Source organism: Vulpes vulpes, chromosome 11, assembly GCF_048418805.1.
Source record: "Vulpes vulpes isolate BD-2025 chromosome 11, VulVul3, whole genome shotgun sequence".
In the NCBI taxonomy this organism is placed as follows: domain Eukaryota; kingdom Metazoa; phylum Chordata; class Mammalia; order Carnivora; family Canidae; genus Vulpes; species Vulpes vulpes.
The window spans coordinates 102,713,236-102,725,937 of NC_132790.1; the positions used below are offsets into that span (position 1 = coordinate 102,713,236).

A 12,702-nucleotide genomic window follows, 5' to 3' on the forward strand; every position below is an offset into this window, starting at 1 on the left:
AAAGGAACCAATCCTTCTGGTGTTTTATGTTTATTATTATTATTATTATTATTATTATTTTTAAAATATTTTTATTTATTCATGAGAGACAGAGAGAGAGAGGCAGAGACACAGGCAGAGGGAGAAGCAGGCTCCATGCAGGGAGCCCGACGTGGGACTCAATCCCGGGACCCCGGGGTCACGCCCTGAGCTGAAGGCAGGCGCTAAACCGCTGAGCCACCTGGGCTGCCCTATTATTATTTTTAAGTAAACTCTACCTCTGACGTGGGTCTCAAAACTCAGAACAAGAGGCGCGTGCCCTACCACAGCGCCTGGGTGGTTCAGTCGATTAAGCATCTGGCTCTTGATTTTGGCTCAGGTCATGATCTCAGAGTCATGAGATCCCAGTCCCATGTTGGGCTCTGCACTTAGCAGGGAATCCCCTTGAGATTCTCTCTCTCTCTCTCTCTCTCCCTCTCCTTGTGTCCCAGCCACCACTCACACCCTTCCTCCCTTCCTCTCTCTCAAATAAGTTAAAAAAAAATCTTTCTTTACTTTTTAAGATTTTATTTATTTACTTATTTGATAGAGAGCAAGTGAGAAGGGGGAGGAGCAGACTCTGCACTGAGTGCAGAGCCCTACGTGGGGCTCGATCTCATGACTCCAAGATCATGACATAAGCTGAAACCAAGAGTCAGATGGTTAACAAACTGAGCCACCTAGGTACTCCTAAATAAATAAAATCTTCTAAAAAAAAGGACTTGCATGTTCTACCAACTGAGCCAGCCAGGTACCCCCAACAGTTGGATTTTGCGTAAATGTATTCCGTTCTTTGAGTATTGGAGAAGGTTGAAGTCAGGGGTGGGGATGTCAGAGGGGTGCCCTACATAGATATTGATAGAAATTGATGAAAATGAGATCCTGACAAAAAAAGCAAGAAAGAAGAACTAAAGAACAACTGAATTATATTAAAACCTTATATATGGAATCTCTTAAAATGGCAAAGTGTGTTTGTGTCTGTATTGGTATAGTAAATCAAGATAGTTCTTGCAGACATGGTCTTGAGTGTTATCTGTAGGGACCGGAGCCAGCAAGTGTATGGCACCTAGCTGTCCAGCATGAATAGGCACTAGCCTCGGGTTACTTAAATTTGAATTAGTTAACTTTAAAGAAAGGAAAACTTCTGTTCCTCAGTCACACTGGCCATACCTCCCAAGGGCTCAATTACCCCATGGGGCCAGTAGCTACCATTTTGGATAGCTCAGTTAGAGGACGTTTTCTGCATCACAGAACATTCAGCAGTGCTGGTGTAAGATGTGAGGGTGGCTGTTCTCATCATATTATAACAAGCACATTTTCAAACATGATAGTAATGTCCTTTTTGCCATTTTTATGTACTGTAGCTCTTGTTATTTTTTATTAGGACAAGCATGCTAAAGGCACACCAAGTGACCACAAGAAATTTAAGCCTTGCTGTTTCAGACTGCTTTTGGAAAATGGTACGAGAGTCAGTTGAGCAACAGGCTGATAGTTTCAAAGGTAAGTTGGCTTTTGAAAATGAACTAACAACTTCAGACATTTTATTAGATGGCAGTCTTGGGTATCCAGCAGATTCTTTATTCCCTGAGTAGTTGCGTATTAGTTCATTTTCTATTAGGTAGTATGTGGAAAGTGGAAAAAATACAAATTTTCACTTGTTAAGAACACTTTTTCCTTCAGGGGAAACATCACAAGGAGCACTTTGCAGAGTTGAAACCGAGTAGAAGGTTGGCAGTACTGTTGGGGAGAAAGCTTAGTGAACTACAGAGGACTCAGATTCCCCGTTTTTAGGGGTGCGAGAGGAATGGCCTTGGGAGGCAGAGCGGCCTGTGCTTCAGCTGTGTTGTACTAGTTCCTGAGTCCCACACTTTCCTGCTCTGTGGCTTTGTTGCCGCAGTTTCATTTGATGAGAGTATCCTTTCCCTCCCCTTTCCCACTTGGCAAGGACCCCCACAGGGTCCCTCCGCAACCCTATGAGTATTGCTGTGTTCCCATTCCGCAGAAGAGAAACTGGGGCAACAGTAACTTACCCAAGTGGTTCCCCCAGCATCCTACACAATAGGCAGTAGACCCAGGATTTGAATCGTGGCGATGTGATTCCAGAGTCTGTGCCATTAGCGGCTATCCTAAGCTGTGTCAGCTCTGTTTTGTGAATTGAAGATGGAGAAAATAAAGTCCAGGAGATTGGTTTGGAAAACTGTCTCGGTGAGACTCTGAGTTGTGGAGAGCCAGAACACTCAGGAACCATAGGTGTACACTCAGCAGTTCAGTTAGTACAGATGTGTGTGAGATCAGCTTTAACTACTGCAGCTGGAAAGAAAGTCCTGAAACTGGAACATCTTTCCTTCTTCCTCAGCAACACGTTTTAACCTTGAAACTGAGTGGAAGAATAACTATCCTCGCCTGCGAGAACTCGACCGGGTAATACAGATGTCTTATTTAATATCGTGTTCTAACAGAATTTGTGTTGATGAGCAAAACCTGGTCAGCCAAACTGCTTTGGTTTTGACCTTAAGATTACTAATTTAGAGCTGCCAGGATGCAGCTCTCTGTTTAACTGCAGGAGTGCAGTTACCTCTTCTATAGTAGTTTAGATTATTTAGTACATAATATTAAAAAGTAATTAAAGATCATAAGATTCTAAAGCAAGTATAAAATGTTTTCTGAAAAAGTGAGGAACATTTCTTTAAAAGGTCTTATAGAATTAATATGTGAAGTAAACTTGTTAAAAATTACATACCAATGTTTTTACCTTTTCAACATTTACTGTGGAGAAATATATTCTAATTTAGTGGGACTTCAGTCTTGGTTTCCCTTGATATTAAAATGCCATCCATTGTAAAGGAGCATCAATTTACTGATGCTAATAGACTAATAGGCGTTGATATTTTCATATAACATTTGTTACGTGAAAAACTTCCCTGACGAAATAAATGTTACGTGAAAAACTGCACTCAGAATTAAATGAATAAGGTAGACACCCGTGTCCATGTCTTTGTCCTTACATGGCCACTGGTATTTGTAAAAAAGAGGGTAGGAGGGAACATTATTTGCTAGTCATGCGTGTTCAGATGTAAGCTCAGCCTACCAGCCTGTCAGAGGTCTCTGAAACTCATGGCAGGGCAGATTGACAATCTTATGAAAATCTTACTTACTTATATCTGTATTACCTAGAACGAACTATTTGAAAAAGCTAAAAATGAAATCCTCGATGAAGTTATCAGTCTGAGCCAGGTTACACCAAAACATTGGTGAGTATTTGACCTTTTCTCAAAGACTTTACTATATGGATTATAATGAAATACTAAAATTTAGATTCATAAAGCAGTGATTTATTATAGCCTTGGCTTATCTCCCCAAACAGTAAATAGGCAATAGCATAAAAGTATGTCTTTTTGGAAAATCTAACCACTATTGTAGTCTAATTATTTAAGTGCAATAAATTATGTATCTATTAAGTATCTTTCAGAAGAGGTATTCTGAAAAATTACTTTCTCCATGGTCCTTTTTTTTTTTTAAGAGATTTTATTTATTTATTTATGAGAGACAGAGAGAGAGAGAGAGAGAGAGAGAGAGAGAGGCAGAGATACAGGCAGAGGGAGAAGCAGGCTCCATGCAGGGAGCCGGACGCCCGACATGGGACTTGATCCCTGGTCTCCACGATCAGGCCCTGGGCTGAAGGCGGCGCTAAACTGCTGAGCCACCCAAGCTGCCCAGAGTGGTCAGTCCTTTTTTTTTTTTTAAATTGGAGTTCAACTTGCATAACATATAGCATAACACCCAGTGCTCATCCCATCAAGTTCCCCCCTCAGTGCCCATCACCCAGCCACCCCCACCCCCACCCACCTCCCCTTCCACCACCCCTAGTTCGTTTCCCAGAGGTAGGAGTCTCTAATGTTCTGTCTCTTTCTCTGATATTTCCCACTCATTTTCTCTTCTTTCCTCTTTATTCCCTTTCACTATTTTTTATATCCCCCAAATGAATGAGACCATATAATGTTTGTCCTTCTCTGATTGACTCATTTCACTCAGCATCATACCCTCCAGTTACATCCACATTGAAGCAAATGGTGGGTATTCATCATTTCTAATGGCTGAGGAATATTCCACTCTATACATAAACCACATCTTCTTTATCCATCTTTCGATGGACACCGAGGCTCCTTCCACAGTTTGGCTGTTGTGGACATTGCTGCTGTGAACATCGGGGTGCAGGTGTCCCGGCGTTTCCCTGCATCTATATCTTTGGGGTAAATCCCCAGCAGTGAATTGCTGGATCGTAGGGCAGATCTATTTTTAACTCTTTGAGGAACCTCCACACAGTTTTCCAGAGTGGCTGCACCAGTTCACATTCAGAATGGCCAGTCCTTAAGTTTGAATTCAGTATTAGTAGTTTCCCCACCTCCATGTCCTGGATGATGACCCCTTTTCTCTCTTCAAAGATTCAAAATTTGCCTATTTTTAATCTCCTCTCCTTATTTTAAAAAGGGTTCTGATCGTATCTCTACTTGTTGATTGATTAATCAGATATATACAACCCAGCTTATCTTTGTTATTATTTGTATTTTAAGCCAGTTCTGTGGCTTTCTGTAAGCCAATTAGCTTTTGAAAGTGCAGGAAATAGTGTGTATACACACACACACACCCCTGTTGGCATGCAGACACACACACAGTGAATACTACTTGTCATAGTAGGTTGTATGAGGATAATGTACATGAAAAGTGATTTGTAAACTGTTATAACTAATTATGCTGCTTATGGGAGAAAAATATGGTGCCTCTGTAAATTCCTGGTATCGTCAAATGAAATGGTTAGTTTTGTTTGGGCAGAGCAGTCTGAAATCAAAGTATACCTGAACTAAGGTGAGCAATGAAGATAGACGTCATTTATTTAACATGCAGGTGTCTGAAGGAAATTGTGAAGGGACGAGAAGCCTGTATTTCCAGGTTGTCTATTGAGAAGGCAAGGGAGGGAAGTAGGACGTCTGGCTGTGAGAGAATTATTCTGTGACCTGCTGGATCAGATGATTCTGTATATTTTCATCAGCTTTCTTTCTTTGTGTTTTTTTTTTCCAGACTCTATCGCGTAACACACAGATCAAAACAGCAGATCCTAATTGTAACAGTTCATGCCACACTGAATTGAACTGCATTGTACCCATAGTCATTATTGTCTGACGTATTTTTTTGTTGCATATGCCTTATGTGATATTTTAGGATGCATGACTAAGATGTTAATTATTTAATTGCCAGGACTATTTGATCTACATTTGGTGATCTGGAAGCAGTGTTACAAGTACTTTATGTACTTTATGTGATAGTTTATTATTTACTTACAGACCTTCTACTCTACTGTAACTATATTCTTAAAAGGTTGTTGGGGGTTTATATTTTTCATGATGCATTATAGACAGAAATTGGCTCTCAGCGTCTTCACACAACATACCTGATCATCAGAAACTGATTACTGACATCAAGCAGGAGATGTTGATACACCGTTAACATTATGGGACCATTATTATAGATTTATCTATTTTTCATGTCATTTAGTAGAAGTCCACTTTAAAAAAATGGTATGATGGTACGCATATAACTTTTGGTTAAAAGTATTAAGTTTATTTTGTTGAAAGAATGAAAGGAAAATGGGTAGGCACAGTTGAGTCCCCTAACTCAGAGTTGTGGAATTAAAAAGGTTTCTGATACCAGAATTGTAGATTTAAAGGATAAAAAGTGCTAGGTAAAGGCAGTGACCTGGGGAGGTGACCCAGGTAGCTGAAGGCTGTTACCTCTGGCTTTAGCATACGCAGCAAGAGGCAGGAGATTAAACAGTAGATACAAACAAGATAGAGATTATCAAGGGCCATTCAAGCCGTGTTCAGAAGCTTGGGATTTATCCCATGAGCACTGAGCACTGAATAACTTTAGGGCAGATTTTCATTTTAGAAAGATCCGTAGTAGGGAAAGTGGTAGGCTGTGAAGAAGGGGGCAGTGAGCAAAGAGGCAGTTGGCTGTTGGAGTTATGTAGATGAGAGGTGATGGCGGCTTGAACCTGAAGAGTGGTTGGGAGTCGCTTCTTGAAGAAGAGACAATTTTGGAATATCTGGGAAGTTACCTAGAAGACAGAATTGAGAGGGTTTAGTGATTGGATGTATAGGTATAGAGAAGTCAGTTAAACAGTGAGTACATTTTTATCCGGTAATTACATTGCTGTGAATTTATAGGAATGAAGATATATTTGACAAAGATGAGCACATAAGAATCTTTACCGTTGTTTTCTGTATAAGTATAAAAAAAATCTAAAATTTATGTTTTCTATTTGGAATTAACATACTTGATTTATTCACAGAGTGGATTACTGTGGTGCCATTCACAAATATAGGACGTTGACATGGAAAACTGTAAAGCAGTCTGTGATACCCATTTATGTAAACACAAATACTTATGCAAGCATTAAATGTTTTTAGTGACAAATCAAGCTGTGAATAATGATTGTACTACTGAAAGGAATTATGGAGGACTTCTTAACTTTTTCTGTATTGTAAAGACTAAGTCGTCTGCTTTAAAACAAATTTCCATTTTGAAAAGTGTTTTCATTTAAATGGAGCAAATGGAGGTAAAGTTCCTGGAGATAATAAGGGGGATGAGTAGAACTGTAATGTTGATTGTAATTTGTGTATTTGTGGAATCTCCCCTGGATGATGGTAGAATTTAGAATAGAGACGTCTACAGTCACATGACATATACTAGAAAACGTAAGTAAGAGTGCAAGTCAGGGTGGCCGACCGCGTAAGCACGTGTTCTGGCCTCACGGCTCTGGAGTTTTGGCAGGGCAGTTGAGGACTCCTGGTCCAGCCCGGAAGAGTGTAGGTGAGGAGCACATGGCTTCCACTTCCCAACTTTGAGCACCTCTGGTCAGAATGTGAGGACAACCACCCCCTGGAAGGGAGAGCCAGGAAAGGTTTGAGGATGTGAGAATGTAAAGTGGTTGGCCTGTTACGGAGCCGAGTACTGGGGGCATAATGAACGTGATTGTGATGAAGGGGAGCAGGGAGCGTGGACAGGACAGCAGCTGGGCAGTGGAAGGGCAGGCGCGGGAAGCTGGGTGAGGATGGGTGACAGCAGCTACCTGGGGTGGACTGGACCTCAGGCTTGTCAGGACTCGGTGGTCTGGGATTTTGTTATTACCTCCTTGAAGAGGTGTCTGGGATGTCGATTCCTGGCCCACAGGCTCCAAGGAAGAGACAACAGACAGAGTCTGTTCTGAGGTGGGAGCCGCAACAAGCCCTGGTGGTCAGAGGCTGGATCCTGGCCCTTTGTCCATCTTCAGAAATCTTGGATTTGTAAAATTATATCTGAATAGGAGGCCCTGAGCAGCTTCTTTCCTTCCAGCTTGCTCCTAAAATTCTCCCCCGTCCTTATCTGTCATGAACACTGTGACTAAATGAACTTTGTCCTTCTGGTGCCCCAGGGCGTACCCTTTCCTTCCGCTCTTTGGTGTTCTGGGTGTCACTGAAAAAGACCCAAAAGTTAGCAAGGGGAAGCCACAACCAAGCCCATTGACTCGATAGACTTGATTTTACACAAGATGTTGAGTGAATATGTTAGGAGCTTTGGATAGGAGGAAGTGTTGACACTCCTCAACCAAGAAAACCTTTGGCCAGCAGGGATGTTTCTGCTGCCCTGAGCTTAGTGGCTGTACCGTAGGGGTTGGGGCTACTCTTAAGACTGACTACTTTTGGTAAGCAGAATGTTTTTGTATGTTGTAGTATTATTTTACAGTAGAAATTAGTTTGGGAGAAGCCAAATAAATATTTTCTTAAGAGTTCAGTTTTTTTTTCTTGATTAAAATAGTTGTCTTTTTCTTGCTTAGAGATCTGTGTTCTTGTAAGGTGCCTTTACGGCAGGATTCTCAACTTCATTATCCATCTTTTATATTGTTAACCTTTATTTGTCATGGTGTGTTAGACCGTTTTACTTAGCAATATTTCATAGCATCTCTGTGCTCTGTGTTGTGATCTGATAAATTGTTAAAAATCATACCAAGAAGTTCTCAGACTTGGACTCCACAGTCAATACATAGAAAGTATGTATTAATATTAAGCAAATAAGCACACGAGAAGACGCTTAAGAGTATGGGTCATTAGGGAAATGCAAATGAAAGCCACAATGAGACACCACCGTCAGCCCGGCAGAATGATTAACCGTATCAAGTGTTGGCAAGACGTGGGGCATCTAGAGCCCTCATCCTGTGCCCGAATGTAGAATAGTTCAGCCAGTTTGAGAAACAGTTTGGCTGTATCATAAAAAGTTATATATATATAAAAAAAAAGTTATATATATAATTGCAATATGATGTAGGTATTCCAATTCTAGACATTTCACCCAAGAGGAGCAGCAGTGTGTGTCCATACAGACTCACACGTGAATGCTCATAGCTGCTTTGTCTGGAATAGCCGATAGTGGGAAGCCACCCAGATGTCCACTAGCAGCTAAATAGATAAGCACATTCAAGTAGTGGAGTACTGCTCGGCAATAAAAAGAAGTGAAATGCTGATACACTCAACAATACACTCAATCTCAGTGAAAGAAGGCAGACAAAATAAGAGTATGCTGTTTGGTTGCATTTATTTACAGTTCTAGAAAATATAAGCTGATCTCTAGTAACAGAAAGCAGATCCAGTGGCTAGAACTTTTGGCCGTTATCTTGATTGTGGTTATGCACCAGTGTGCTCATATGTCAGAACTTTAAATACGTGCAAATTATCGGAGTGAATGATACTTCGATAAAGCAGTTTTTAAAGCCAATATTATATTTAAATTTCGTGTTCTTGAAACTTTTTTTTTTTTTTTTTAATTTCAGGGAGGAAATCCTTCAGCAGTCCTTGTGGGAAAGAGTATCAACTCATGTGATTGAAAACATATATCTTCCAGCTGCACAGACCATGAATTCAGGGACTTTCAATACAACAGTGGATATCAAGCTTAAACAGTGGACTGATAAACAGCTTCCTAATAAAGCAGTAGAGGTTAGGATATAATTTAATTAAATGGGTAAGAAGCATTATCTGAAGGGAGTAGGAGCTGTGAATTTTAGGTTTTATCCCCATCACAGCCTACTGTGGCCATTATGCTCCGTTTATTCTTTACTCCTCATCTCTGTGTTGGGTTAACCTTAATGCTATTACCAGTTGCTGCCATCATAAAAATTTACTATTTGGTATGATGTTGATCTGAGGGTATTGGTTCTGTTTCAGAAATAGCATGTAACAAAACTGGCAACGTTTGCTTGAATGCGAAATTCTTAAAAAAATTTTTCTGTGGATAACAATTCCACAGAATATGGAAATAACAATATTTCCCTTAAAATAACAATATTTTAAGGAAAATATTTAATGAATAAAACATTTCACTTGTTGATTTTTCTGCAGGGTTCATTTATATGTAAATAATCATTTTCTTAGGATCCTGCCAGCAGGTTAGACGAGGAATTCTAGGAGAGTACCTTGAAGAATGCTTTTCTGTTACACACTGGCTGTACCACTTAGTAGCTGTGGGATCCTTGGACTCCTGCTTACTCTGTTTATTTGTCTGTACATTAGGGAGGATAGTGTTGCCTACCTCACAGATTGTTAGGAGGGAGTGAACATCTAAATGTGTATGATACGTCCCGGGCCCATGGTAACTGCCGTAAGCGCCAGCTGCTTTACTGTGATGATGATCATCAGGGTTGATCTGCCTTGCGTGTTACTTTGAAGAATGTTTGTTCTAGCAAAGGCTCAGCGTGTCCTGTGCTTCTGTGTGAGGTTGCTCACAAAATTAGAATCAGTGTTAAAGACAATCTTATTTTTCATTACCTTAAAAAGAAAATGTCAACTTTTAATTCTTTGGGTGTGGTCCCCCCTTTCCTGTCCTACTGCACTCCTGGCTTCTTCGCCCCTTTACTCAGTGTCTTGCTGCTTCTCTTTCAAAGAACTGACAGCTGTTGTGCCGAAGCTGCATATTGCTGAGCCCTGTCAGTTCTCTCCACGTTTACCCCTAAAATAACTGAGGGCTTACTGCCACCACCCCAGCAGCTCCCCTCACAACTGTCCCTGGCGTCTGTCTGGGCCCTGTCCCACGGGTATTGTCACATCCTGAGGCTCAGCAGTGGAAGTGGCCATTCTTTCTCCTGCTGCTTTTCCCTTCATGCCTGGGTGTGGCAGAAAGATGTGGATCTGCTCAAGGTCAGGAAACATAGGTGCTGATACCTCACTGGGTAGTCTAGGACAGTCACATGGTTTATGCCATGATTTCTTAATGTTGGAAATGAAGAGGGCTGGGTAAAAAATACAGCATTAACTAGCCCACTGAACCATAAGAAGGTTTAGTTCTTCGTTACTTTGGACACCGTGTTCTTCCTTTCACTGCCCAAGTAATCGGGAGTTAGCTATGACGTAGTTGAATGTTTCTCGGCTGTGATTGAAGGTATTGATGCTTTGCTTCATTTATTTACATAAGGGCAGAGATGTGAAGAAGTCACTGTGAAATCTTAAACTTTCTACAGTGTGGACGAAGCAGGCAGACTCCCACGTACAAAATGAAATAAGTGAACTAAGTCTGGTGGCTGACTGGAGTGTAAACATGTCTCAAGGGGGTGGCTCCTGCTTGTGTCCGGTCAGTGTCCTGTAGGAGTGCGGGTGCAGTGCCGCCAGATAGTTCGAGAGGCTGGAAACACAGATTTTATATGAAGGTTATTTATAATGCTGGCTACTAATTTCTTAAAATTTAAAATACTGTATTTTGTCTAGCAAGACATATCAGGGTGCCACACCTACCCGGCCAGCTGCCAGTGTGAGATCTCTAGGCCAGAGTTTGTATTTGCTGCCTTTAAAAAAAAAAACAAAAAAAAAACCTTGTGGTTTCATATATATTTTGTGATGTTAGTTGATTTATTACATCTATTTGGCTTAAATTCAGGTGTTTGTCATGTTACATATTAAAGTTGTATTATAAATATGGCTTTTTCTTTTAAATCTAGGTTGCTTGGGAGACCCTACAGGAAGAATTTTCTCGCTTTATGACAGAACCAAAAGGGAAAGAACATGATGACATATTTGATAAACTTAAAGAGGCTGTTAAAGAAGAAAGTATTAAACGCCACAAGTGGAATGATTTTGCGGAGGACAGCTTGGTACGTCATTTGTATATTATGGTGTCAGCCTTACGGCTTTATATATTTTCTCAAATTGATACTCTTTTTAGAGGAAGTTGTCTTTATATGACCATTTCAATTAGCTTCTAAATTTAAGATAATGAGGGAAAGACATCTTTATCTGTATATAATCAGCCCTTTAACATTTCTCTGCTATTTCTTTTGTGGCTGTCATTTCAGGGAAAAGTCCAACTTCACAGTAAACAGGCTTCTGTAAACTTCCACAAATTGTCCACTTGCCAATACATGGGCCTGAACTGCAGATGGCTCAGATAGCTGCTGCTTATTTTACTCTTGGTGGTAATGAAAGGAATTAGATGCATTGGTTTTCTGTGGATGAGTCATAAAATATTAGACTCCTAAAATAATGCTAACTACCACATGTTGAATGCTTAAAAGGTGCTAGAAACTCTACAATATATGTTGTAAGCACTATTTTACTTAGTTCTTAAGCAGTCCTATTATTGTCCTTCTCAAAGCCCGAACACAAGCCCTGCTCTAGTTAAAAAGCCCCAGCTCTTGACCTTCACCAAATCCTCCACCTCCAACAGATCTTTTGTTATGGAGAACGTTCTCATCACCATAATTAAACCTGTGTTAGCACCTGCTCTGCTCAGACACTTCAGAGGAGGCACTGTTGAAAGACAAGATGCAACAATTTTATAGAAAAATGCTTATTTCACTGTGGGCTGGTTGTAATTTATTTTTTTGTAATTTTTAAACAAATACTTGTCTTCATGTTTGAAAACAATATTCATTCTTGTTAAAGACCTTATTAAGATTAGCTTCTTATGAGAATAGTGTCCTTTTTCCCTCTTTTTTTTTTTTTTTTTTTTGAAGACTTTATTTATTAGAGAGTGAAGGAGAGAGCACGAATAGAGGGAGGGGCAGAAGGAGGGGAAGAAGTAGACTCCTCGCTGAGCAGGGAGCCCAATGAGGGGTCTTGATCCCAGCACCCTGGGATTACGACCTGAGCCAAAGGCAGATGCTTAACTGACTGAGCCACCTAGGTGCCTCAGTAGTGTCCTTTTTCATTCATTCGTTCAAAGGTTATAAAATTTAGAAATCAATTTTCTTATATAACTCATATTGGCTTATGGCCTAGACATTTTAAGCTTCCCTCCTTTACACTTTTCATTGATGTTAACAGTGAGACTGGTTGTTTTTCTCCTCATTTTTTGAAAATGCTAACACAGACAATATGGCAAAAAGGAAAAGTAGTGATCTGAATCATTAACTTCTGAGAACTAGGGCTTTGGGTGCAGATTTATATGTGGCTGCATGTATAATATGCCTCTCTCTGTCTTAGCCATAGCCTATTTTATTTGAGATAGGAAAAAATCTTCACTGTTCATTCTTTTGAAAGAAAGGTGACCAATAGGCAGATAATAGGACCTCCTGCACTTGCGTGGGAGGGACATACTTTTATGTTGTTTCAGGTACATCTATTATTTTGTATATTTGATAAGCTGTCAATTTGAATAAAATTACTA

The 12,702-nt window shown here is 40.3% G+C and overlaps 1 protein-coding gene across 5 annotated transcripts in view; it reads left to right on the forward strand.

Annotated features, from left to right (window-relative positions):
* Positions 1–12,702, forward strand: part of OPA1 (OPA1 mitochondrial dynamin like GTPase) — an 85,737-nt gene that overhangs the window by 38,930 nt on the left and 34,105 nt on the right. For all 5 annotated transcript variants that reach the window (XM_072727256.1, XM_072727255.1, XM_072727254.1 and 2 more), the window contains 5 exons: positions 1,403–1,518; positions 2,375–2,439; positions 3,193–3,269; positions 8,879–9,044; positions 11,036–11,188. In XM_072727256.1, the coding sequence (XP_072583357.1) occupies positions 1,403–1,518; positions 2,375–2,439; positions 3,193–3,269; positions 8,879–9,044; positions 11,036–11,188 (577 nt within the window). The remainder of the gene's footprint in view (positions 1–1,402; positions 1,519–2,374; positions 2,440–3,192; positions 3,270–8,878; positions 9,045–11,035; positions 11,189–12,702) is intronic.